Source organism: Podarcis filfolensis, assembly GCF_964270895.1.
Source record: "Podarcis filfolensis genome assembly, chromosome: 9".
Classification (NCBI taxonomy): domain Eukaryota; kingdom Metazoa; phylum Chordata; class Lepidosauria; order Squamata; family Lacertidae; genus Podarcis; species Podarcis filfolensis.
In genome coordinates, this window is record NC_139610.1 from 21,023,293 (window position 1) to 21,048,879 (window position 25,587).

Consider the following 25,587-nt stretch of genomic DNA (forward strand, 5'->3'; position numbering starts at 1 on the left):
GAGACTCAGGAAGATGATTATCAAATCTTGTGAAAGTGGGCTGGTTGGTTCTAGCTTCCCATGGAGATCAAGCGAGGGCTGTCCCAGGGAAGATGGAACAAGCTTGTTTTCTCCCACCCTGGAGGCCAGAATCTGAACCAATGGCTTCAAGTTACAGGAAAGGAGATTCCAACTAAATATCAGGAATAACCTTCTGAGGGTAAGAGCTGTTTGACAGTGGAACAGGCTCCCACGAGAGGAGGTGGACTCTCCTTCCTTGGAGGTTTTTAAGCAGAGGTTGGATGGCCCTACTCGGGTGTAGGCTCAACTCCTGACGCACCTGTCATGTATTTGAGATTACTGCATTGCAGGAGGCTGGACTCGATGACCTCGGGGTCCCTTCCAACTCAACAACTCCATGATTCCATGTTTGAAAGCAACTAGAAAATGGCAAAACTAATACTGTCCTAGTGCAACATGTACCCTTGATGTGTTACTCTCATGATTGTTTTGATTGTGATTTGGCTGCTTTACTTATATTTCGTAGCCCGTCTTAGGCCCAGAATGATGGGAGAAAAGGAAGGGGCAGAATGAAGACTGAACAAATAATAAATAAACAAATGGTTTCCATGGTGCTTCTCGCTGAGGGTCTGAAGGCAATCTACAGTCCCTGTTCGCCCAGTACTTCAGTCTACAGAAGTCTCCTCCTCCCACCTTCCTGCTGTCAGTGAAGGAACGGTCCTAGGAAAAGGTTTCAGCCTTTTCCAGGGACAGTCCTCACACTTCTGGCTGCCTGTTCTGCTTCTGAATAGAGGTTAAGAATACCAGAGCAAGGGTGAGGTTGGTTCAGTGCCTCCAGACTGCTGGAAGATCACAATCCCATTGTGATTCAGCTTTATTCTGCCATTTCCAACCATGGGAGAATTCTACTTGGGGACATAAGGAACACCAACTCCTTTCTTCATGAAAGCCAGCAAGCAAGTGAACCAACCAAGAAGTCCTCAGTTAACTGTAGTTTCCCCCTCAAACTCAGAAATTATCGTAAAGAGTTTTAGAACAAGCCAACTTCAAAACTTGTCTTGTGATCCTGGCTTGTTCTGAAACTATAAACCATGGTTTCCCCAGTTTGGATGAAAAATAAAACTGTGGTTAACGGAAGTCTTCCTGGTTTGTTTGCTCCTGACATGGAGAGGGGAATGAAGAGGTTGTGCGTGTGGTCAAAAGGCCTGCCATAACTTGTATTATTTTTTTTAAAAGCAAAAGTATGATGTTACAGACTTGTCCTCTACCCCTCTGGCAAATGTTCAAGGATGCACTGAGACCACACCCCTAATTCTTCCTCCCTCCCTGCTTCCTGTTTTGTTTACCTTGTGGGGCAGAATTCTGCAAAACCACTTGGCTCCTCTCAGGGATTATCTTCAAAAGTGGAAATATGATGCCTCCATCTTGCACAGGGGCTTCCAAAGTCTCTACCTAGGCCAATTTTTGAAGACTAGAATCAGTTCTAAGACAACAAAATAGAATACAAAATATAGACCCTCCTTTTTAGCACTGCCTATCAATGGATTTCTTAGCTGCACTAATTAAACAGTCTAGGCTGTATCAGGTAAGCAGGATATTCTGCCTAACTTGCATTTATTTATTACGGAATATATGGTCTGCTTTTTCTAACCAAACAGATGCACTGAAGTGGCTTGAAGTCCTAAAGACAGACCCATGAAAATCACAAAACAGCTTGTCTGAATATAATTGCTTTAATTTGTTTATGAAAACAAATGAGGACATCGAAACATTTTTTTTGCTTGTTTGTTTGCACTGGCTGATATAATTCACAATGCATTTTCCCTTATCACCTCCTTCCTGTGTAGTTACAGTCCTAGCTCTGTCCGAACAGGAATATATTAGACTAAATTCTGGCTCTGCAGATGCATAAATGAAGCTTGCTTTTTAATCTTCTAAATCTATTTGCAAGCTAGAACTGACTAACAGAAAATTCTTCTTTCCCTTTTTGTGTGAACGCTTTCCCATGAGGGTACACATCTCCTCGTGGGAAAGATGAGCACATTCCATCTTCACATGGTGGAAATGCAAAACGAAAACCAGCTGTGTATCTTGCATTTTGCCGGTCAGTCTAGACAAGATGCAAAATGTGTCATTAGGAACTATTCTGTACTCTCAAAAAAATTAATAATAGCTACGTATGGGCCCTATTCTCTAGCGGCAGCTAGACTGGTGACTGGGAGTGGCCACCGGGACCATATAACACCAGTCCTAGGGTCTACACTGGCTCCCAGTTTGTTTCCAAGCACAATTCAAAGTGTTGGTGCTGACCTTTAAAGCCCTAAATGGCCTCGGCCCAGTATACCTGAAGGAGCATCTCCACCTCCATCCTTCAGCCTGAACACTGAGGTCCGGCTCAGAGGGCCTTCTGGCCATTCCCCCACTGAGAGAAGTGGAGTTACAGCGAACCAGGCAGAGGGCCTTTCTCAGCAGTGGCGCCCTGCCTGTGCAACACCCTCCCATCAGGTGTCAAGGAGATAAAGAACTACACAACTTTTAGAAGACACCTGAAGGCAGCCCTTTATCAGGAAGTTTTTAAAGTCTGACATTTTATTAGGTTTTTATATGTGTTGGAAGCCACCCAGAGTAGCTGCAGCAATCCAGCCAGATGGGTGGGATATTATTATTATTATTATTATTATTATTATTATTATTATTATTATTATTGCAGTGTGTGGCAAGGGAAAGTTTCCCTCATTTGCATTGTTGAAGAGCAGTGAAACGTAAGGGGCAGCGCTGCTTGGTCTGCTGTTCTCATCTTGATGAAAACCATCCTTGGGATGCTATTAGCACAGAAAAGAAGAATATGTTTTCAGACTAATAGCAGAGTGCAGAAGGAGGGATTTTTATTGGGATTGTGGCATTGGACAGAAGAATTGACCCTCTCAGTGAAAATCAGCTCCCTCATGCCTGTTATCTGATAGAAAATAATACCCTGATGTAGTTTTTAACCGATGCATTGAGCCTCATGTCTAGTGTCATCCTCAACTGTAGGTTTTAGTGCATCACGCTACCTTCTGGATAACTGGTGCTTCTACATCCTTCAGTTGCCCCCTTTCAAGTGTCTTCGGCTCCTCATTTGAGCCCATTTCCTTGCGATGATTACTGAGGGAAGAGTTCGAGACGGAAGAGAACTCCGCCATGGCCACAGTAGGGCTGGCAAGGGAAACGGTTGTGCTGAATTCTTTGTGGTCTGAAGCAGGATTGGGGGAACAAGGGAAAAGCAAACAAAAATCAATCAGGACGATTAAATAAGAAAGAGAAGTGCAGCCTCATGTCAAGAAATGTTATCCAATAAAAAGGCACACAGAAAATATATTCAGAAACGTTTCTCTGAGCATATACTGTTGCTTTGTTTTAATTCTCATTTTATGTAACTGTTGCATGTCGTATGTCTAAGTGTGTGTGTGTGTGTGTGTGTGTAGACACACAGAAGAAGAAAAATGTAGACAATGGCCACTATTTCTAGAAAGCAGAAAGAATAAACTGGCCCACAACTTTTAGCCAGTTAGAAACAGTGCTTTTTTTTCCTAAAAAAAAATGTTTAGGGGTTACTCTCATTTTCCTCCTCATACTGAAATACTGTCCCTCAATGAGGCCAAACTTAGATTCACAAAAGGTTTAGGGGTATGTGTACCCCTTTGTCCCCCCCCCGAAAAAAAGCACTGGTTAGAAATATGAAGTTGACTAAAGTAATGCCCCAAACTATCGGACAATACACTCAAAAGATGCAGTATTATTTTCATATAAATACTTTTGCAGATGCAGCATCTAAAAGGAGGCATTCCACCTGCTCTCACATAGAAAGGAATGTCTCTCTTAAGATGATGCCCACTACAAAACATACCTGCAAAGGACAAAAACAAAATATTGCATGCCTCTTCCTTCAAAATTTATTGATTTATCCACACATATGTAGTTTTAATAATTAAAAAGCTAAAAACTAATTTAAATTTCGTTCCCATTTCCCCCCACTCTTAATCTCAGGGTCATGGGTTCAAGCTCCACATTGGACAAAATATTCCTGTATTGCAAGGGGTTGGACTAGATGACCCTGGTGGTCCCTTCCAACTTGACCGTTCTATGGTACTTCTATAATACCTGGAGGGCATCATATTGGTTGACCTGTTGAAAGTAATGTGGGTTTTTTAAATCAAGTTTTATGCGTTATATACCGTATTTTTCGCTCTATAAGACGCACTTTTTCCCCTCCAAAAATTAAGGGGAAATGTGTGTGCATCCTATGGAGCGAATGCAGGCTCCTTGGCTTCAGCGATAGCAACGCGAAGCCTCTGAAGCGCAGAGGGAGCGCTCCCTCCACACTCCGGAGGCTTCGGGTTGCTTCGCTGAAGCCAGGAGAGCGAGAGGGATCGGTACGCACCAATCCCTCTTGCTCTCCTGGCTTCGCTTCACTGCAAAGGCGCTGCACAGCTTTCTCTCTCTGTGTGCAGCGCCCCTTCAGTGAAGTGGGAGGAGAAATGGAAGGGGCTCCGTTTCTCCTGCCGCTTCGCTGAAGGGGCGCTGCGCAGAGAGGGGAAAATTTTTTTTCTTGTTCTCCCCCTCTAAAACAAGGTGCGCCCTATGGTTGGGTGCGTCCTATAGAGCGTAAAATACGGTACTTTCCAAGTTATTTTCATGCTTTTATTTTGAAAAACATTGTAACCCATCAAAAGCCTTTTAAAATCCAGGCAAAAACAAACACGATGTTTACTGCTGTAAATTGCTTAATTATAAGTTAGCTTTCTTTAACAAAACCTCTAGAGGGCATGGTTCATGTATGTGTACAGACAAAAAGCCCAAATAATATTCCTTAAAGCAACAAACCTGGAGACAGTCTTTCCGAATGGGTTTTATCGTTTTGGTTGATTGATTTAGCTTCTTCCGTCAAGGCGCCCTGCAGAGAACATTTATATTACTGTCGACCCACAGGCAGAACAAATACAAACTTTTGTGCTTTTCCTCATGCAACAGCATAATTTGCTCCTCCAATTCAGAGTGGCCGGGATGTTAATTAAGACACGTATTTTAGAGCAGTTACACACTGGCTTAAATTAGACTGCTTCGAAGCAAGGGTCATTGAGCTGAACAGCAAGAACAACTTGCAAATGGGAATGAAGAAAACATCAAACTTTTGTTTGGTTTTCCATCACAGAACAATATTCCAAACTTTTATATTGACCATGCTTCCTTGCCACACTAAACCGCAACTGAGGGCAATGCAATCAAGCCCTTGTGAGCCACAGTAAGCCCCGGGCTTGCATACTGTATACCTCTTTCCTCTCTTCCACCTGTGTGACTGGAAAGAGAAGTTTGGAAGCGTTTGGTTCTCCATGGTTTGTCATTTTGTATGAAATTACAAACTATGGTTACACTTTACTCTGGTTCGTTTGAAGAAAATTTGAAACCATTCTTTTAATTTGGCCTTCAAAAAACAAAACAAACCATAGTTCCGTTCATCTTGCAAGAGGCTAGCAAGGACTGCCGACTCAGGCGGCAATTTATCCCACCTACGTGGAGGCCCAGACGGCGCTGATTGGCCGGCCGAACCAGCCCCTAAGAGGAGGCCTATACAAAGCCCACCAGATTGGCCATTCGCTGGCAGGTAGGCAGCCAAACCTTTGCCCCTTCACTGGATCATCGCAGGGCCCATACCATTTAAGGTAAGCAGACTTCCCTGTGAACGGCTCCCATGTAGCACAGGGTTCCATCTAAACGACCTTAATTACACTAATCTTATTCCCTTGTAATATATATATATATATATATATATATATATATATATATATATATATATATCCTACCCCTCAACCAAGTTCCCAAGAGCATCTTACAAAAACCAAGAATGCAATACAGTTAAAATGTAAGTGCCATACAAATTATTATTTTTGAAATCTCAAATATGATCTAACCCATGTGAAAAGAGGCTCTTTCCCCCCAAATCGACATCCCATGTAAAAGACCCAAGTCATTGGCCCATTCTGAGTAATTAGCATGGGGTCTCCTATTCTCCCCACGGGCCCCCCAAATCTGCTCTGTAAGGGTTGCCCAGTTTCCAGAGCTGAATTTGAGCGTTCCTTGCACTGTGCGCATGGAAGTCTGTTGCATCAGCAGAACTGTGGTGTTGGATGTGGCCCAGCTGGTGGGATCTGCTGACAAATAAGCTGCCATGTGGCTGGGGAAGCATTTAAAGTAATAGCAATAATAATTTATTATTTATACCCCGTCCATCTGGCTGGGCTTCCTCAGCCACTCTGGGCGGCTTCCAACAAAACACTAAAATACAATAACCTATTAAACATTAAAAGCTTCCCTAAAGGGCTGCCTTCAGATGGCTTCTAAACGTTTGGTAGTTATTTTTCTCTTTGACATCTGGTGGGAGGGCGTTCCACAGGGCGGGTGCCACTACCGAGAAGGCCCTCTGCCTGGTTCCCTGTAACTTGGCTTCTCGTAGCGAGGGAACCGCCAGAAGGCCCTCGGCGCTGGACCTCAGTGTCCGGGCAGAACGATGGAGGTGGAGACGCTTCTTCAGGTATACTGGGCCAAGGCCATTTAGGGCTTTAAAGGAAAGCACCAACACTTTGAATTGTGCTCGGAAACGTACTGGGAGCCAATGGAGGTCTTTCAAGATAGGTGTTATGTGGTCTTGGCTGCCACTCCCAGTCACCAGTCTAGCTGTCACATTCTGGATTAGTTGTAATTTCCGGGTCACCTTCAAAGGTAGCCCTACATAGAGCGCATTGCAGTAGTCCAAGCGAGAGATAACTAGAGCATGCACCACTCTGGCGAGACAGTCCGCGGGCAGGTAGGGTCTCAGCCTGCGTACCAGGTGGAGCTGATAAACAGCTGCCCTGGACACAGAATTTACCTGCGCCTCCATGGACAGCTGCGAGTCCAGACTGACTCCCAGGCTGCGCACCTGGTCCTTCAGGGGCACAATTACCCCATTCAGGACCAGGGAGTCCTCCACACCTGCCCGCCTCCTGTCCCCCAAAAACAGTAGTGGCATGCAGTGTTGTTGTTTTTTGCAGGGAAACAGGGACAGAGGAGCCAACTTGCTGGAGCAATGGAGTGATGTCATGACCTCCTGACGCGTGTGCGAGGATCTCGCCTCCCTCCTTATGCTTGGCAGAAGCTTCCCTTTTGGAAGGAGGCGCCAGGCATTAATGCTTTAATACTCTAATTTACTAGGGATGCAGGTGGCGCTCTGGGTTAAACCACAGAGCCTAGGACTTGCCGATCAGAAGGTCAGTGGTTCAAATCCCCGCGATGCGGTGAGCTCCCATTGCTCGGTCCCAGCTCCTGCCAACCTAGCAGGCTTCCGATTTTCGTCGCGAACAGACAGGGAGTGAGGAAAATCTCCGGAGGAGTTTTCCGAGTAATACAGGGGCTTGGGGGTGCCGCAAAGGCACTGCGCCCCCCAAAAATCTCAAGGGGGAGACCCTTGGGGGAGAGATACCCAGCCGTGTGGATGCGGTCAGCTGTTTTTTCGGGGTTTTTTTTTCTTGGAAGATCTCGAGGCAGCGAAATCGAAAGCACGTTAAAGTGCAAGTAGATAAATAGGTACCGCTCCAGCGGGAAGGTAAACAGCGTTTCCGTGCGCTGCTCTGGTTCGCCAGAAGCGGCTTAGTCATGCTGGCTCCCTCAGCCAATAAAGCGAGATAAGCGCCGCAACCCCAGAGTCGGTCATGACTGGACCTAATGGTCAGGGGTCCCTTTACCTTTACCTTTACTCCAATTTACTGGGAACATTCACGGGACTAGCCTAGTGATGGCACACTATTGGTTTGAAGGACACCTGAAATGTACTGTAAAAGAGAGACTGAAAGTTGGTCCACCCCCGTTGCAAAGCACGGCCAATCTAATGGCACGGTCCTTACCGTCTGCGCTCTGTCTTTGCTGTGCTCAATGAGCCGCTTTAGGACGAGCTCGGTGCTAGGGCTGTTTTGTTCCCCCTCCACTGAGGAACCGTCCACCACACTGTTGGACTTTGGCGATCGGCTTGGCGAAGGGGCAAATATCAACGTTGTGCATTCTCTCTCTCGTTCCTCTTCCACTCCGTTGACAGCTTCTCCGTTCATGCTGACTTTTCCATCCACCTGCAGGGTACAGTTTCAAAAACCACGTGGGTAACGTAAAACTGAGAGGCCCCAAGGCAAGGTGTATTATTTCTCAGCGGAAAGAAGTGAAAATTCTTTTTGTGGCCTCAGTGTTTCTGGCGCAGTGAAGCAGACTTTTAGGGTGCCGTTCCCGCCAGCGTTACAGCAACAGCATGCAAGCCATTTGAGTTAGTGCAACTCCACGTGTGATTATTCTTTCCCAGACACTTCTGATTCTCTCTTTCCTCCCCTGCTCTCTCCTCTGTTGTCTTCCCCTCTTGTAAAATTTACATTTTAAGCCAGGGGCCAGCAAACTTTTTCAGCAGGGGGCCGGTCCACTGTCCCTCAGACTTTGTGGGGGGGCCAGACTATATTTTGGAAAGGAAAAAAACACACACACACACAAATTCCTATGCCCCACAAATAACCCAGAGATGCATTTTAAATAAAAGCACACATTCTACTCATGTAAAAACACCAGGCAGGCCCCACAGATAACCCAGAGATGCATTTTAAATAAAAGGACACATTCATGTAAAAACACGCTGATTCCCGGATCGCCCGTGGGCCAGATTTAGAAGGCGATTGGGCTGGATCCGGCCCCCGGGCCTTAGTTTGCCTACCCATGTTTTAAGCGTTCTGGGAAGGGGTCTACTCTTTTGGTTTGTAAGGGCAAACAGGAAGAGTGAAATAAATATAAATACTTAAAGGCTGGAATCTGATTAAAGAAATATTTGAGTTTGCATCTAACTAACTTCCACTCAGAGTTAGAAAGTAAGGGACCCAGATTAGCCATGTCCCTTAATTTCAACAGGTCTGCTCTGAGTATAACAGACACTGAAGCATCAGAAGTTTTTTAATCTCTGAAGTTTTATCTTTTCTATTTCCTCTTGGAAGCTCTTTTCTATCTCTCCCTCCCCCCCCCTTATTTCTCTATCTCTTTTTCATCATGTTTTATCTTACTTAATGTTGGACAAAAAATACATTTGAGATTAAGTTTTGCATTTCTCTTCATGAACACTAATAAAATTTATTTTAAACATAAAAAACCCTCATCAAGTAAACCCGCACACATGTGCATATTAACAACCGCTCTGAAGGAAAGCGTGTTTCACCGATGCAACTGGGGCACGACTCACAATTTACCAAAATATTTTCAGTCAATTTATCTGCTTTAATCAAAAGCAGCAAACATAATGATGAAGACCCTTGTCATATTTGAAACGGGATTCTTGAAAGCTTTCCCTTTCTTCTCTCCTGAGCTACCTTTGACTCACCTAACGCAACCTACCTTAAAGGTTCTCAACACCTGCTGTGTGCTTTTGGGTTGCGAGTAAGGCTTGGCAGTCAACATAGGCACAGCCTTCGAGACAAACGGTTTGCTTGGAGAGGTGCGGCCTGTCGAGACGCTGGCTTCTGACCCGCCGGCGGGAGCGATGGTTGCCTCTACCTTGGCAGTGTACTTGGGGGCGGGGAGCGATTGCTGCCGTAGGTATCTCAGGGGGTTGGGGTCCTTGGGTGGGGACGACGAATTTGGCTCCACTGAATGGCTTCTCTCCAGAATTTTTGGCATCTCCAAGCGCTCGAGGACAGCTTCGCTAATGGTGAACCTCTCAATGTACTGCTGGAGAATATTATCCGCTTCCTCGCGTGACCTGGCATTCTTGTACGCTTCGTGCAGAGCTCTCTCACGCCTCTCTCTGTTTCGGGTGAAGCAGAAGCAAGGTTGCAAAGGGGGACCTATCATTATTGTCACCAATTACCGTATTTTTCGCTCTATAAGACGCACCAGACCATAAGACGCACCTAGTTTTTGGAGGAGGAAAACAAGAAAAAAAATATTCTGAATCTCAGAAGCCAGAACAACAAGAGGGATCGCTGCGCAGCGAAAGCAGTGATCCCTCTTGCTGTTCTGGCTTCTGGGATAGCTGCGCAGCCTGCATTCGCTCCATAAGACACACACACATTTCCCCTTACTTTTTAGGAGGGAAAAAGTGAGTCTTATAGAGCAAAAAATACGGTAAATTTGTATACCGCCCGACACCCGCAGGTCTCGGCACGCCTACGACATAAAATCATGTTATAAAAAAACACAATATACAGAGTAAGTTGAATAAGTCAGCATGTGTGCAAAAAAAGAGGATGCCCTGCTCATTTCTGCTTTGCAAAAGGGTCTGGGCAAAGTAGCATCCAGCCTCAGTTCACTTAAACTAAAGTAATTGCTGGCGCCATTTTATACCATAAGCAGAATCAAGTCAGTCGAGCCTGTACCACTTCCCACTGCAGTAAGAAATTTCCTAGCTTGAATGCAACCCTTCGCCATACTCCCTGCATAGAGAAAGCAATCCTGGCGGGGAGGATATCAGGTGGAACATTTTACCCTGACATGCTTGTTTTCTATGTGACACACACACACACACAACCTATGGATGGGCGATTCAGACATGGAATCCCTTCCTCCCCAGGTGCACTTATGCTTGTGGCCTGAAGTTACACCGACCAGGAAAAGCTTTACTGTGTGAATCTGTTGATTATGCAAAAGATAATGAACAGATGATCATGAACCATATATTTTACCACACAAAGCTCCATTGTATGTGTGGCAAAACCCTCCTCATCTGTCAGCAGAATAATACAGCTGGGAGGTTGTTTGTTCTTCAGAGATCATGGCATCCTCATTGGATACAGGGAAGCGACTCTAGAGTAGGAATCACTAAAGACAAGGTAGATCCCTGGGGCAACCAGGTGTATGTTAAAGAAGTGTTTGCTCCACCCAGAAGATGGAAGGGGCTACTTCTTACCCAAAAAGGTCCCCACTGTGGAAGCGACCAAATTCCACCCCCTACTCTGAGGGAAATTGCAGTAAAACATAATTATGCATGAGTGCTAGTTTGTGCTTGAAGGGATTAGACAATAGAGCTGGATTGCTAGACTCAGCTATGTCACACCCCCTCTTCTCCAATAAGGGAGGAAGTGAATCTTTCTCTTCCTGTTCCCTCTCTCCCCATGCCATATAATCTACAAGGAAGGCTGTGTCTAAGATTAGAGCACGTGTTCAGAACTATATTCTGTATTTTCTACCCAAGGGTATTCTGCCTGTGTTCTCCTTGCTGCTGCTTCGATAAATGCAACACTCTGTCCTTTGGAACGTTTTGTAAGTAAAACATTTTAAACTTACTTAACGGTGTGGTCTGTTCATTGCAGGAGGGGTAGAAAGAGTGGAGCGCTTTGCAAGTGGACTAAACGGGATAGGCAAAGGATTAAGCAGCCTATATTCCTAACGCTTCACTGTATTGCTTGACTTTGTGAGATTAAACTCTTCTACTAGGCTCTATCCTGCTGTAGAGTATGTTTAGCGCCACATTTTGAATCTAGGCATCCAGCTTATTCTTTTATTATTCACCCTATGCACAGAGGTCACAGTAATTGATGTGGAGGCCAGATTTTGCTCCCTGTTCTTCTTTGCAAAAGAACAGACCCCCATGCTTCGAACATGGCCAGCGCTTATTCGACACCCACAGAGTTGGCCTACACGTCTAGTTGCACTCCAAGAGTCCTCAAACTGTGCTTTCATTAAATGAACCTACTTCTCTTCCACAATTTCTCTGTAGGTCTTTATGCTTTTCCTCCGCTCACTGGCCTCCTCAGTGCCAGTCAGTAGTCTCTCCATCTTCTTTCTCTCGGCTTCTTTTTTAAATAAGTCCTGAGAAGCACTTCTCCGGCGACTTTTCCACCTGGCTAAGTCCTGCAGGAGGAAGATGGGCAGGGGACAGAACTGTAATGATTAGGCATGATGTTGAAAATCAACTCTATGAGGTATAAGAATAAAAAATAGTAGAAACAATTATTTATTTATATGCCACCCATCCAACTGGGTTGCCCCAGCCACTCTGGGCGGCTTCCAACAAACCAAAGCACAGTAAGACATCGAACATTAAAAACTTCCCTATACAAGGCTGCCTTCAGATAGGTAGGTTCGGTTACTTGTCTTCCGCCAGTAGGCCGAGACTCACAAATGGGTAGCACCCCAACCTAAGGTCTGTTATAGCACAGTCATTTCCTCAGTGTTTCCCAAGCTTGCGACTCCAACTACAATTTTCAGACTATAATTCTCATCATCCTTGAAGCCTGGTCCTGCTAGCTAGGGAGGATGGGAGTTATAGTCCAAAAACAACTGCAGACCCAAGTTAGGGAAATCCTAGTTTAGACTAAATATACTTGCATGGTGAGTTCCGCCCCCCCCCCCAGTGGACACATGACACAATTATTAAGGTTAATGGGCTAAAAAAGGCCACAACTTTATTGGTTACAGGTGATGAGCAGTATTGGCTTAGGCATTGGTCCTAACCGACTATATCCGACTTCAGCCCATCCTCTTGAAGTCCAGGAAGGGTTAACCACCAGTAGGGGGAGCCTTGCTGAAGCACATCAACTAGGAACTCCCCCGGGGTCACCGATTGGGGGCGTGCCTTGGGCCCTCACCTCCATAGGCTTTGGACAGGGCCACGCCCCCCAGAATCCTTTATCGGACTACCCTTCAATAGACGGGGCAGTTGACGGCGCTACCTCCCCTCTTCCATCTACAGAGCAATACCAATGCCTAACCGCCAATGCCAAGAAAGTTGTGACGATTTGCTATGAGGTAGGCAAAAACCAAGTGGCTGGTGCCAATTTGCCAAGTGGAAAAATTCCTATGAGGCCCCTCCATGGCGACCAGCCAAGGCCCATAGCAAGGTCAAGGAACAAAAACCTTATAGGACGGAAGGGTGGGAAAAACAGGAACAGCTGGCAGGCAGCAAAGAGAGAGATCCCCGGCCACGTCCTGGTTTAAATAGGGCAGGCCACACCCCCAGAGCCAGCTGATTGGCTGGCCAGGAGGTGACACGACCGGGAATCCCCCCAATCGCGCGTTGGCTGGGTTCCAGCCACCGCGGGCGTGGTGGGGCCGTGAAGCCTGCAACTCCACCTCTTCCGAAGGCGGAAGTGGCTATATGAGGAAGCCGGAGCGCGAGTGAAGTGACCTGAGGCAAAAGAAAGGATAAGCTTCTTGTAGCTGCATTTGTATAACACAGTGAAGTATTCAAAGTGGTTCCCATAATCTTTACAACAAACATGTAAGGTAAGTCAATAGCATCATCATCTCTAAACTGCAACTGAAATTGTGGTTTACGGAAGGCCACCAAGTGAATTTGTGGTGAAGGTGAGATCTGAAGCAAAGCTGCCGTGAAATCTGCGCTCCCAATTTCTCACGGGTTTCCTTCCCCCTGCAAAAAGAGTCTTTTATTGTCATACTCACATCTTGCCACCGGTCCTCTTCCTCTTTGAGCTGGTGGTGGATAGTCTGCAGCTTCTCGTGGCGAGCTTGGCTATGAGGTTGCATCACGGCAGCCTCATCTGCGCACCTCATGTCAAACATGCTCACGCTCCTGAAAAGAAAAGCCAGGAAAGGATGAGGAAGGAGGCTATTTGTCGTGGACAGACCTGGTGCGTTTCTGCCACAGGAGGGCGCTGGAGCAAACTTAAATGCATCGCGTTCTACAGAAAGCTCTGAAGTGGCAAAGCTGGAGGTATTTTTGCATGTGCATCCACTTCATCAGAAGCCATGTGCTTTTTTACTTTAGTATAAACAAGGCTATACTAACGTGCATGCAAATTGCCTGATTGCGGTGCGTTCCAGTAACACCGCTGTAAAAGGAAGAGCTGGAGGTCTGCGCAAGGCTGCCCTTTTGCTTGGCGTCTAATGTGAATTGAGCACAGCCCTGTACTTGCGTAATTTCTCAACTGTCCCTTGTTTCATAAGGAAATACAACAATAATCATTCTTCGGGTGTTAATAGCACCGGCTGGAAAGATTTTGGAGTGAATCAGCACCAGTGGTTTTTAAAACTGCCTTCAAGCAAACACTAGGGAGCTCAGCAGGGTTCCCCAGTGAGAATTTCAGTAATAATGGAAAAATTCCCCTTGCCCACCTCTGCTGATCTTGTTTTGCAATGCACAGAGGGGAAGGCTGAATGTGGCTTAGGCTGCACTCTCAGTTCATGGGGTGTTATACAGTGGCTGTGTTCAGATGTCACGATGCGAGTGAGTCCAGGCAAGCCTGCTCTCCGTTCCTGTCTTCTCCCCTGATGCAGCCGCAAGCAGTTCAGAAGCTTCCACTTCTGTTTTTGCTTAACCACAGCGTGTCGTCCAAACTGCGGTTAACACCAACCATGGTTTCTTTGCGGGGGGGAAGCCGACTTGAAACCATGGCAGTGTAAACAGAGCATTAACATCAGCCACAGTTTGCACAACATGGCGTGTTGTGGTTTAGCGAAACCTTCTGTACTTTTCCTGGCAGTTGCATCTAAAGAACAGATGAGAAAGGAGCGAGCAGTGAGCCCAAGGCTTACCTCGCCTTGTACACAAACATAAAGGTTAGTAGTGTGATCACTGAACACAACTGGTGGGGACTTGATAGGCCATATCTGTGCCCCACATGAACTGAGTGTGTGCCTTCAGGTAAGTCCCAGAATCCACTGCAACGCACAAGGGCTGCCTGGCGGACAAGGAAAGTGTTCCCCTCACACTAGAAAGTTTGAAAACCGCTTATCTAAACTTTAGTTATGAAAGGACCATGAGTTACTCGGAGCAGAGATTTCTGGTATCCTGAAACAACTGAAGTGATACCTTAGAGACAGTTGAGATGTACATACAGCAGGTTAAATGTCAACAGGCGAGTTAAGCAGTGAGAGCCATCCCTACTGAGCGCACATGCAGAGTGAATGGTCACAGGATTCCATTGTTATTCTGGTTTTAAAAAACAACAACAGCCCACCAAAGTACCACTTATTAACACACCATTACACAAGGAGCAGCAATCACGCCCCATCACAGTCTCCTTTGCAAAATGAAGTTAGAGGCTGGTTGTTAAAAAAGGTTGGGTGAGATAAAATGCCACAAGTGCAGCACATGAGACAAGGACAGTATACAGAGCTGGTTAATTTTCAGCTATTTACAGAATATGCACCATATTTCTGGTTGCCTTTGGATGGAAGTGCAGTTGATTGCATAAATTAAAATAAGCAAATCAGCCTCCTTTGTTTTCTGTATGAACACACCCATACATGAAGAGATTAGGAATCTCCAACAATGAATTCTTAACTACCATGCCACAATGGTGTAACAGCAGCGAAGGAGTCAAGTGTAGATGTCTTCTGCCATCTACAAGTTTCTGTTAGAATCCTTCATACAGCAGGCCTGTATAGCCCATTTTCTATTTGAAAGTATGTGAATTGTATGGAACTATCTAATGATACCTCAGAATGCTACAGAGCCAAATTCCTCCTCCTAGAATTGGCTTTTAATGCACATTTGCAACAAAAATCTAAGGTTCAGGGAGGGTTGCTTCTTTGTTTTGTTTTGTTATTAAAAACAGATTCCCCAGTTCATTAAAATAATCATCTCTTGTGGGAATATAGTCAAGATCTTTATTCTTGCTTTCCATTTCTTTGCTCCTAAGTACTCGCCCTTTAAAATGATGTAATATTACAGGAAAACAATGAAACACCTATTTTTTATTTTATTTTAAAAAAAATTAAGGGGTTTGATATTATCCTCGAGACTTCATAAATTATATGCAAGCAGTCATGTTATTAAAGCGTAGCAGAATTTTATTTTAACGAACTAAAGTCTACATTAGTTTCTTTCGGGGATAAATCTTTAAATGACGGGATGGAAAACCAATGAACTTTATTATATGGCATGGTAAGTTATGTTTAGGGGGGCCGGAAAGTTGGATGCCAAAGGGTAACTGAAAGTCAGTCAGGCCAGAGTTGTGGACATCCATAAAAAAATCCAGACTTGGAGTTAGTTGTTCCTAGACTAGGCATTCTAAGGTCACAGTCAGTGACATGAAGCTGGAGCCAGAATAAGTGTTTGAGGATGAAAGCAGCAGAAAGTACACTTCTGTTGACCTGGTGTGATATTGCAGACCCTCCAAGTGTCCCTATTTTCCCGGGACTCTCCTGTCCTGGTTTCTGTTTTGATCCCAAAACATCCCGCTTTTCCTTAGGATGTCCCTATTTTCAACAGAGAAATGTTGGAGGGTCTGGAGTTATGCGACCCCTGAGCCAAGGAGATAAGTAACTATACTATCTTTAGAAGACACCTGAAGGCAGAGCTGCACAGAGAAGTTTTTTAATGCTTAATGTTGTTGTTTTTTCAATAAATAAATATTATTTATACCACGTCCATCTGGCTGGATTTTCCCAGCCACTCTGGGTGGCTTCCAACAGAATATTAAAAACACAATAAAACATCAAACATTAAAACCTTCCCTAAACAGATGTCTTCTAAAAGTCAGATAGTTGTTTATTTCCTTGACATCTGATGGGAGGGCATTCCACAGGGCAGGCGCCACTACGGAGAAGGCCCTCTGCCTGGTTCCCTGTAAGCTCACTTCTCGCGGGGAGGGAACCGCCAGAAGGCCCTCAGAGCTGGACCTCAGTGTCCCGGCTGAATGATGAGGGTGGAGATGCTCCTTCAGGTATACTGGGCTGAGGCCCTTTAGGGCTTTAAAAGTCAGCACCTACACTTTGAATTGTGCTCAGAAACGTACTGGGAGCCAATGTAGGTCTTTCAGGACTGGTGTTATATGATCTCGGCAGCCATTCCCAGGCCCCAGTCTAGCTGTCACATTCTGGATTAATTGCAGTTTACGGGTCACCTTCAAAGGTAGCCCTACATAGAGCGCATTGCAGTAGTCCAAGCGGGAGATAACTAGTGCCTGCACCACTCTAGCAAGACAGTCTGTGGGCAGGTAGGGTCTCAGCTGGCGTACCAGAGGGAAGCTGCTCAAAGTGGCTGGGACAACCTAGTCAGATGGGCAGGGAATAATAATAATAATAATAATAATAATAATAATAATAATAATAGAATAGGACACCCCTGTTTTCATCAGATAAATGTTGGCGGGTATTGTATTGGTCAATCCATGCAGGCTTAATATTGCTTCCCAAACACAGGGGTTGATGAGTCAAGTCTCTCATCTCTGCTGTAAAGGGCTTTAAGGTCGGAGCACCCATTGTCCTAAGTAGCTCACTAGGCTAAGTACCAGACACATGTTATGAGGTTCCTCGTTTAAGCCTGGATTCCTTGACAATGAGAACATGTTTTAAGTCAGGGCCTGAATATTAGGGTGCAAAAACAAACTAGATGCCACAGGGAAGACTGATTTCTTTCTTGAAAAGCAACCACCACTAAACACGAACAACAAACTCAAAACAGATCCATCGGGCTCCAAGTCTGAACAGGGCAAGGAAAGGCTATTTAATCTTTTCCTTCCAGCTCAAAATTGCTCTCTTCCTCAAGTTGTTTTTCTCTCTGGTTTGGGGACACACAATATGGGGACATCACCTCTTTTCTCTCATGGGTGGGGGGGAAAGCAGATCGGGAGATGAGGTTCTGTGTAGGCCAAGTGGCAGGAAGGGAAAGTGTTGAGCCCCTTCAGCTGCAGCACAGAAGGCTGATTTTCAATTTTATTTTATTTTTCATGTTGGGGAAAGAAATGCAAAACTTACGCCAGAGATCCTACAAGGTAATTTAACTGTGCTTTGGCTTTTGAATCTCAACCTGATGTAATAAACTCATTCCCTCAACTTACTACTTAGTAATCTACTCCTAGACCTAAAGGTAAAGGGACCCCTGACTATTAGGTCCAGTCGTGGCTGACTCTGGGGTTGTGACGCTCATCTCACTTTATTGGCCAAGGGAGCCGGCGTACAGCTTCCGGGTCATGTGGCCAGCATGACTAAGCCACTTCTGGCAAACCAGAGCAGCGCATGGAAACGCCGTTTACCTTCCCGCCGGAGCGGTACCTATTTATCTACTTGCACTTTGATGTGCTTTTGAACTGCTAGGTGGGCAGGAGCAGGGACTGAGCAACGGGAGCTCACCTCATCGCGGGGATTCGAACCACCGACCTTCTGATCGGCAAGCCCTAGGCTCAGTGGTTTAGACCACAGCACCACCCGCGTCCCTACTCCTAGACCTAGCCTATGCTTATTCAAGTCTCCTTTATTTATAATTCCAGTTCCTTTAGTCATCGCAGACGAGTGGGCCCTACAGACCCCACAGATTTTCTTTTTTTAAAAAAGGATCAAGCCACAGATTAGAAGAGGTCATATCTTGCAGGAACATCCACATGCTTTATAGCTTTCTGAAAAGGCATGACTTCAGAGCACATACCATCACATCACAGTGTATATGTTAAAGCACACATATTTCGAACAGCTCTGCATCGGAACAATGACGAGTAAGAATGGTGCATCAGCTGCATTTAAAATTAGTAATAAATGCGGAAAGCATGCAGTTTAAGTTGTTAAAGCAACCCACTGAGCACACAACAACTTACTCTGCGTCATCAGACACAGGAGTTCTGGAGCCGAATCTATAAAACCAAATATAAAATTAGAGAGGCTTTGTGGGGGGTGGAGATATAAATTGCATTGAGAGGAAAGGAGGGGGGGTAGAAGAGGAAAACCACATCAAGCAAGGAGATGTTTATTTGAAGCCAGTCTTCTCCATCAGTCCAGAGTGTGGAACGAACATTGCATATTCAAAGCATCGCATGTGAGATCACGCTTTAATCCTTCACACAGCAACTAAAAAAACCCAAACCAAACAATTTTTTTAAAAATGCTTTTAAAATTTGGAACACCCTGTTAGGAAGCCACACTGTGAAACCAAGGCTGGGAAGTGATTCCTCATAAAAGCAGATATAAGAAGTATATTTCGTTTTATGAGATGAGCCACACATGCAGTTACATGTTGCACCATGCATAATCAATATCCGTTAAAAAGACATTTCAATATGCATAGTATGCGGGACCTGAGATGCATTCCGCAAGGGGGGGACCCAGATAATGCCATTGGATCTTGCAAGTGAATATGTTTCTACGTCCATCCTGAAAGTTTATGCAACTCATTAGCAATGATTGAGTTTCATTTGGCACAGTCATATTTACATCCAGAAAAATCATAGCCATATACATGGATTGGAAGCTCTCCAAAGAATCTACCCTGTTCTCCCAAACCAGCACCTTCCCCTTCATTCCTATAGAAGAAGAAGAAGAGTTTGGATTTGATATCCCACCTTTCACTCCCTTTAAGGAGTCTCAAAGCGGCTAACAATCTCCTTTTCCCTTCCTCCCCCACAACAAACACTCTGTGAGGTGAGTGGGGCTGAGAGACTTCAAAGAAGTGTGACTAGCCCAAGGTCACCCAGCAGCTGCATGTGGAGGAGCGGAGACGCAAACCCGGTTCACCAGATTACGAGTCTCGCTCTTGACCACTACACCACACTGGCACTAGCCCATTTTGTAGAGATTTCTTAGAATTTCTGGGAAAGAACCCAAAAAACGCACCACTGGAAAGTACTTTATTAGTTCCAAAAAGGCACGCTTCCGAAGTACATTATGGTTAATCCGCAATTAAAATATTCAACGCAAGAGCAAAACAGGCTTGTTTCCAGCAGGCGCACACCAACACACTACAGATGGCCTTAGGGTGCAATTTCTTGACCACAAGGTAGCTCACGTTTGTGCATCTCCGTCCTTTAGAGACGTAAATCCTTGGCTGTTTCTTTCAGTAAGCTGCATCTCCGAAGAATCTCCTGGCTGGAGTGGCTTGGAGTCCAGCAAGTCCTTATGAGGAGCAGAAGAGGCACCATCTTGCCTTACACCAGGGACTCCGTCTTTCCCATCTTCCAGTTTGTGCTCAGGTTGTGCCGAAAGCTTTGGGGGGCTTTCTGCACAAAGCCTTGGATGCTTTTCGGGGACTGCCGAGTCCGTCACGGTAATGCTAAAAACGTTAATTTCTGATTTAGCTTGTAGCAAGACACCCTGTATGTACCCAACATGCACTGCTCTTAACTGACATAGAAACTAACAGATGAGATTATGACACAAACCATGCATGGTTATGGCAAAGGCAAATACGATTTTCAGCGATAGTAGTTCTGTGCCTCTCTATCCTGGCCGGGGGGGGGGGGGGAAGCATGTCTGGTTTCACCCAAAGGCAGCAATGAACTGTTTTTTTTTTCAGCAAAGCTACCCAACACCATCAACTGCACTCTGGCTTCACTGAAACCAACAAACCTTTCTGATATTGGGGAAACTCTCAGCACCTATGTGGCACAATATCATGTCCCCTTCACGTGCCACCCCAAGGAGGACTCTAATTCGGATGAATCACAGGTCACCTCACTTACGAGGGGAACTCTCAGCACCCATTTCACCCTGCCTCAGCCTGAGTAGGTGGGTCTCCCATCTTCCTCTGACTCTGGGGGTGCCTCCCCCTGTAGCTTCTCCCACACCACAGACATGCAGGAACTATGGGCCCTTCAGAACACCACAGGAAGAACAGCCAATGCAGTTCTGTGGTACCTAAAGAAGGAAGCAAGGGGAACCCTGAGTTTGGGTTCAAATTTTCGCTCGGCCGTAAAGGTCACTGGGTGACCCTGTGCCAGTCACCGGGCTAAAGCTCAGGAAATCTCAGCCTGCACAGCATGTCTGAACAAGAAGCTCTTCGTTTAACATGGGGGGTTGTTGTAACGACAAAATGGGGAATGCTACACGCTGCTTATTTGTCAATAGCAACAACAGCCGAAGCTACCCGACACACTTGTATTTCAGAGTCTATAAAGAGGGCTCACTCAGAAATCTTTTTCCTCACACCTTGCCCCCCCCCCCCCCGCCATGATCTGGAAGTTTTGACCAAATTTACTTGGCATGAGTGTGGTGGCAATACCTGGCCTCCTCAAAAACGTCTCAAAAATATTTTTCCCCCTACAAAAGAGGTTTCCTTTTCCCATTCTCAGGGCACTTGATAACTTCTTTAGAATTTTGCTGGTGGTCATGGATGCTTGGTGTGTGTGTGTGTGTGTGTGTGTGTGTGTGTGTGTGTGTGTGTTTCCCATTAAACATTCTCCAGTTTTCTGTAGCCTCCCTGGCTGCCTACACTTCTGAATCTAAAAAAGCCCTATGAGAGGAGATATACCTCACGTCACCTCCCTCTGAGCTTTAATTGAAATCAGGAAAGCTGGCTCACGAGTGCCTGAGTTTGGTCCCCTCATTCTTTCTGTATTCATGCATGTGTTTTATTTAAAGAAATTTACAGCTGAACGTTAAAATGAGTCAACTTTCCATACTGCAGTAGTCCCTGTCCTCCTTAACTGACCACGCCCAGAATTTGGTGCTGGGGAACCAATGGCTTGCAGGGTCCCCCATGCTATTTAACATCTACATGAAACCACTGAGGGGTTTGGGCTGCTGTGTCAACTCCCACCATCCTCAGCCAGCATGGGGGATGATGGGAGTTGTAGTCCAATGACATTTGGAAGGCTTCATCTCTGGCCTCTGTATACTTTTTCAAGTCATCCAGGAAGGAAAAAAGAGCCGACTTTGGTTAACCTTCCCTGCCTTATTTAGAAATTCTTACTTGGCAGCCAAGTGAAAGACTACTGACAAACTCAGTGCATCAAAAAGAGACATATAGCTGCAGAACTGAAAAAGCAGGCCCTTTCCCCATGTGAACATTAGAGACTGAATTAAAAAAAAAGAAGACTGCAGAATAGCTTTCTGACCTCTTGACTTTCTGTTCAGTCTTTACAAGATCCTTAGTTGCTTCCCCACCATTCTGCTGTTTCGAGAAAGGAACTGGGAGGAACTGACTAACACTTGGTCCAGTCTGCTTCGGAAAATCTCTGGTTCTTCTCACCATCATGTCATCTTTCCCTGGATTCCTGAATCCCGCTTTGCCTCCTGCTGCATTAGTTCTGTGCTCATCTTGGTCTTTAGACTTCTCAAAGCCATCTTCGCATGTAGCAACAGAGCTTAGGGATACAGGGGAAGGTGTTCCCAAACAGTGTCGCATCGCACAAGTCAACGGGGAACTTCTGCTAAGGCAATCGTGGGCACTGTTATTCAGGAGACAACAGATGACTGAGGAGGAAAGCTTGCCTGCGCATTAATTGCACATAACACTCTGCTGGGAAATAGCCTTTGAGGGAACTGTGACAAGGCTAAAGCTAAGCTGATCTCCACTTGGACAGTGTGCCTGGATGAGAGCCTGTCTAGGAACTCCTTCCAGGAAACCCAAAATAAGTGACGGAAAGAAATGCGGGTAATACCCTGATGTTGGATTATGGAAATAATTCATTCATACACACACACACACACCCCTTCACATAAAAATTATAAAGGGTGGGATGCAATATACCACAATAAGTCTCTCATTCCACCTATACAAGGATATCTCCATGTGCAACAAAACATTATCCCCTTCTCCTCCCTCACGTACCACCTTAATCTGTTCTAGGAGTTTTCCCAACTCCCCAGAAAAAAATTGAGGTGGGGGGGGGAGTCCTGTTCTGCAAGCGGAAAACATGGCATTTACAGGACACAGTGGTTGAATACTGCCCATAGAATCAAAACTAGATTCAGAAACAAGAATCCAGAAATAAAACAAAAACTTATATACAAAAGTAGCAGCCAGCACTAACAATAATGATAAGAATAGCAGCAGTCACACAGCTGGACAAAAACTGCAGAAATCCTCCAGGCAGTCTTCAACAACTGGGTTTTGTTTTTTTTACATTGGTTTTTAAATGTCACCAATGAAGATTTCACAACAGTTAGGCAGCCTATCCCTTTATAATTATATCCACAAAGCTTTCCGTAATATCCCAAAACGACTAAAATTAAAACCCTGAAGCATTGTAAACCTTTTTTCTCTCACGTCTCTTTTTAAACTAATCATGCTCATTTTCTTCTTCTGTTAAAAGACAACAACTAGCTGGTTTTTGTTGACAGGTATTAATTAGAATGTGTCTTTTTTTTCTCTCTTTCTTGTCAAGAAGCAGAATAATATAATGCACAGTTAGCATTTCATGCAAGACAGGCATTAAGTAGCTAATAACAACCGGTTTCCCATTTCTGACCTTTCTGCTTTCTGCAGAGTCTTCCGTTCTTTTCCTTGCTGTTTCAAGGGACGATAACTGACTACTGAAATGGGAGGACAAGATGGGCGAACGGGGCTAGTAGATTTCTGAAAAGTTCCAAATCTTCTAGCCAGCATATCATCCCTCTCAATGTCTGGGAAGCTGCCATCCATCTCCTCCTCGCTGCTCTCGTGCCACTCGCTCAAACTGCTTGGCGTTTGCTTCTGAGAATCAGCACAAGCATCCGAGAGAGATGAATTACATGCATCCATAACTTCACTGACAGTACAAGACGGAGATTAGGAGAGAGAAAGGGAGAAAGGTAATGAGAACCACATGGAAGCGCTGAGAAGAGACCTTCACTTATTCATCTTATCTTTAAAAGCGAACATCTGAGTTTCTTGCTAGTAGTATCAAGCAAGGAATTCTTGCAACGACAATGGGCTGATTAGATAAAACAAAGCCAAATAAGTGAAAATTATTGGCTGCGCAGAAAATTGGGGGGGGGGGAGAGAGAAATGCACCACCGAAACAAAAGTGCAACCCGCTTTTAACAAGCACGCATAAAAATATACCAGAGGGAGGGAAAAACAAAACTCTAACTACCGTATTTTTCGCCCTATAGGACGCACTTTTTCCCCTCCAAAAATGAAGGGGAAATGTGTGTGCGTCCTATGGGGCGAATGCAGGCTTTCGCTGAAGCCTGGAGAGCAAGAGGGGTCGGTGCGCAACGACCCCTCTCGCTCTCCAGGCTTCGCGGACCTCTCCGCAAGCAGCGGGAGCGCTCCCGCTGCTTGTGGAGAGTTGCCTGCATGCCGAAGCCTGCGTGCACTGAGATCAGCGCGCCTAGGCTTCGCGGACCTCTCCGCAAGCAGCGGGAGCCAGCACTGGGCTCCCACGGCTTGCAGAGAGCTGCCTGTTTGGGGGCTGGGGTCGGCGGAAGCTCGGGCCTCCCCCGCCGCAGCCCTGTGCCTGGGGGGGGGGAAATATTTTTTTCCCTTTATTTCCCCCCAAAAAAACTAGGTGCGCCTTATGGGACGGTGCGTCCTATAGGGCGAAAAATACGGTAGATGCCACAAAGAAGTAAACTCTGTAATGCGCTGCCAGAAACAAAGCAAAAGCTAAGGCTACCGCTTCAGATGGTGTAACAAAAGTTTGAGAAGCCTTGATCAGTAAGGGCCCCTCCAAGACTGGTATTTTTGGGGCAGGTGAGTTCTGTGCAATGTCATTGACACAATAATAGTGCATTAGTAGTGGATTTATAGTGATTCGTCTACACTTAACTTACACTACCAAACCTTTATCAGGTTTATCAAGTATAAAAAAAGGTAAAGGACCCCTGACAGTTAAGTCCAGTCGTGAACGACTCTGGGGTTGCGGCACTCATCTTGCTTTACTGGCTAAGGGAGTTGGCGTTTGTCCGCACACAGCTTCTGGTTCATGTGGCCAGCATGACTAAGCCACTTCGGGCAAACCAGAGCAGCGCACGGAAACACCATTTACCTTCCTGCCAGAGCGGTACCTATTTATATACTTGCACTTTGATGTGCTTTCAAACTGCTAGGTTGGCAGGAGCTGGGACCGAGCAACAGGAGTTCACCCCATTGTGGGGATTTGAACCACCGACCTTCTGATCGGCAAACCCTAGGCTCAGTGGTTTAGACCACAGTGCCACCCACGTCCCCATTGCAAGTATAGGCCATCATAAAACCTATATAAAAAATTTAAATATATACAAAATATGTAATGATGAGGATTTTCATTGGAATTTCTTCCTGCTAAATAGTACCATTCACCACTCTAAGAGATACTGTTGACAAAAACTCAGTTACCTCTGGGTTAATGTCAGGCAGATAGAATCTGATATTTTCATTGTGCTGTGATGTTAAATTACCCAAAAAAGGGGATATAGCATGTGTTTGCGTAGCTGGTTGTACAATGGACAGTAGAAAAGAATATGTTCTACAGTTTCCGGCACATTCAGAGAACACCCACCATGTCTATCTTTTTCTGGGGGTGTTTGAATATCTGAAAACTTACTAAATTTCAGTAGGATGGTACAGGGCACGCACTGACTGGAAGCAAGGTTCCATCTACTCCAAAAATTTGGCAGTAATGAAAGCGGAATCGCATATAACTTGCCCTGATAACACCAGGCGCACAAATCGTCATGAATGAACGACTAAATAAGATGTCTGGAGAGGGCCTAAGTCAACCTGTGGCTGACCCTTACTGAAGAGAATGCACTACCACCAGCAAACTCCAGAAGAGATGGTCACCCTCTCTTTGGCTTGCCTTGCCATTCTTCTTTGCACAATGCAGCTTACGGCAGATTCACACAGCAGAGGCCAGCACTAAGTGCTTCATTAGAATCAGGAAGTAGTATCCGGGAAATGGGGAAGGGGAGCAGTGAGGTTTCTTTAGACCACACCACTTGCATGCACATGCATTGCTTGGTCCACAGCAGAGGTGGGAG

General features: G+C 45.4%; 1 protein-coding gene across 42 annotated transcripts in view; it reads right to left on the minus strand.

Moving 5' to 3' along the window:
• LIMCH1 (LIM and calponin homology domains 1) overlaps positions 1-25,587 on the minus strand; it is a 205,908-nt gene that overhangs the window by 24,806 nt on the left and 155,515 nt on the right. For 11 of the 42 annotated variants that reach the window (XM_083629988.1, XM_083629987.1, XM_083629983.1 and 8 more), the window contains 11 exons: positions 23,112-23,390; positions 21,756-22,067; positions 19,709-19,972; positions 18,525-18,560; positions 13,432-13,561; positions 11,723-11,880; positions 9,427-9,835; positions 7,917-8,135; positions 4,864-4,933; positions 3,054-3,232; positions 1,347-1,452 (listed from right to left, as the gene is read on the minus strand). In XM_083629988.1, coding sequence (XP_083486114.1) covers positions 1,347-1,452; positions 3,054-3,232; positions 4,864-4,933; positions 7,917-8,135; positions 9,427-9,835; positions 11,723-11,880; positions 13,432-13,561; positions 18,525-18,560; positions 19,709-19,972; positions 21,756-22,067; positions 23,112-23,390 — 2,162 coding nt within the window. Of the gene's footprint in view, positions 1-1,346; positions 1,453-3,053; positions 3,233-4,863; positions 4,934-7,916; positions 8,136-9,426; positions 9,836-11,722; positions 11,881-13,431; positions 13,562-18,524; positions 18,561-19,708; positions 19,973-21,755; positions 22,089-23,111; positions 23,391-25,587 lie in introns of all 42 variants that reach the window. The other 31 variants (XM_083630015.1, XM_083629993.1, XM_083630002.1 and 28 more) reach the window with 4 other exon arrangements.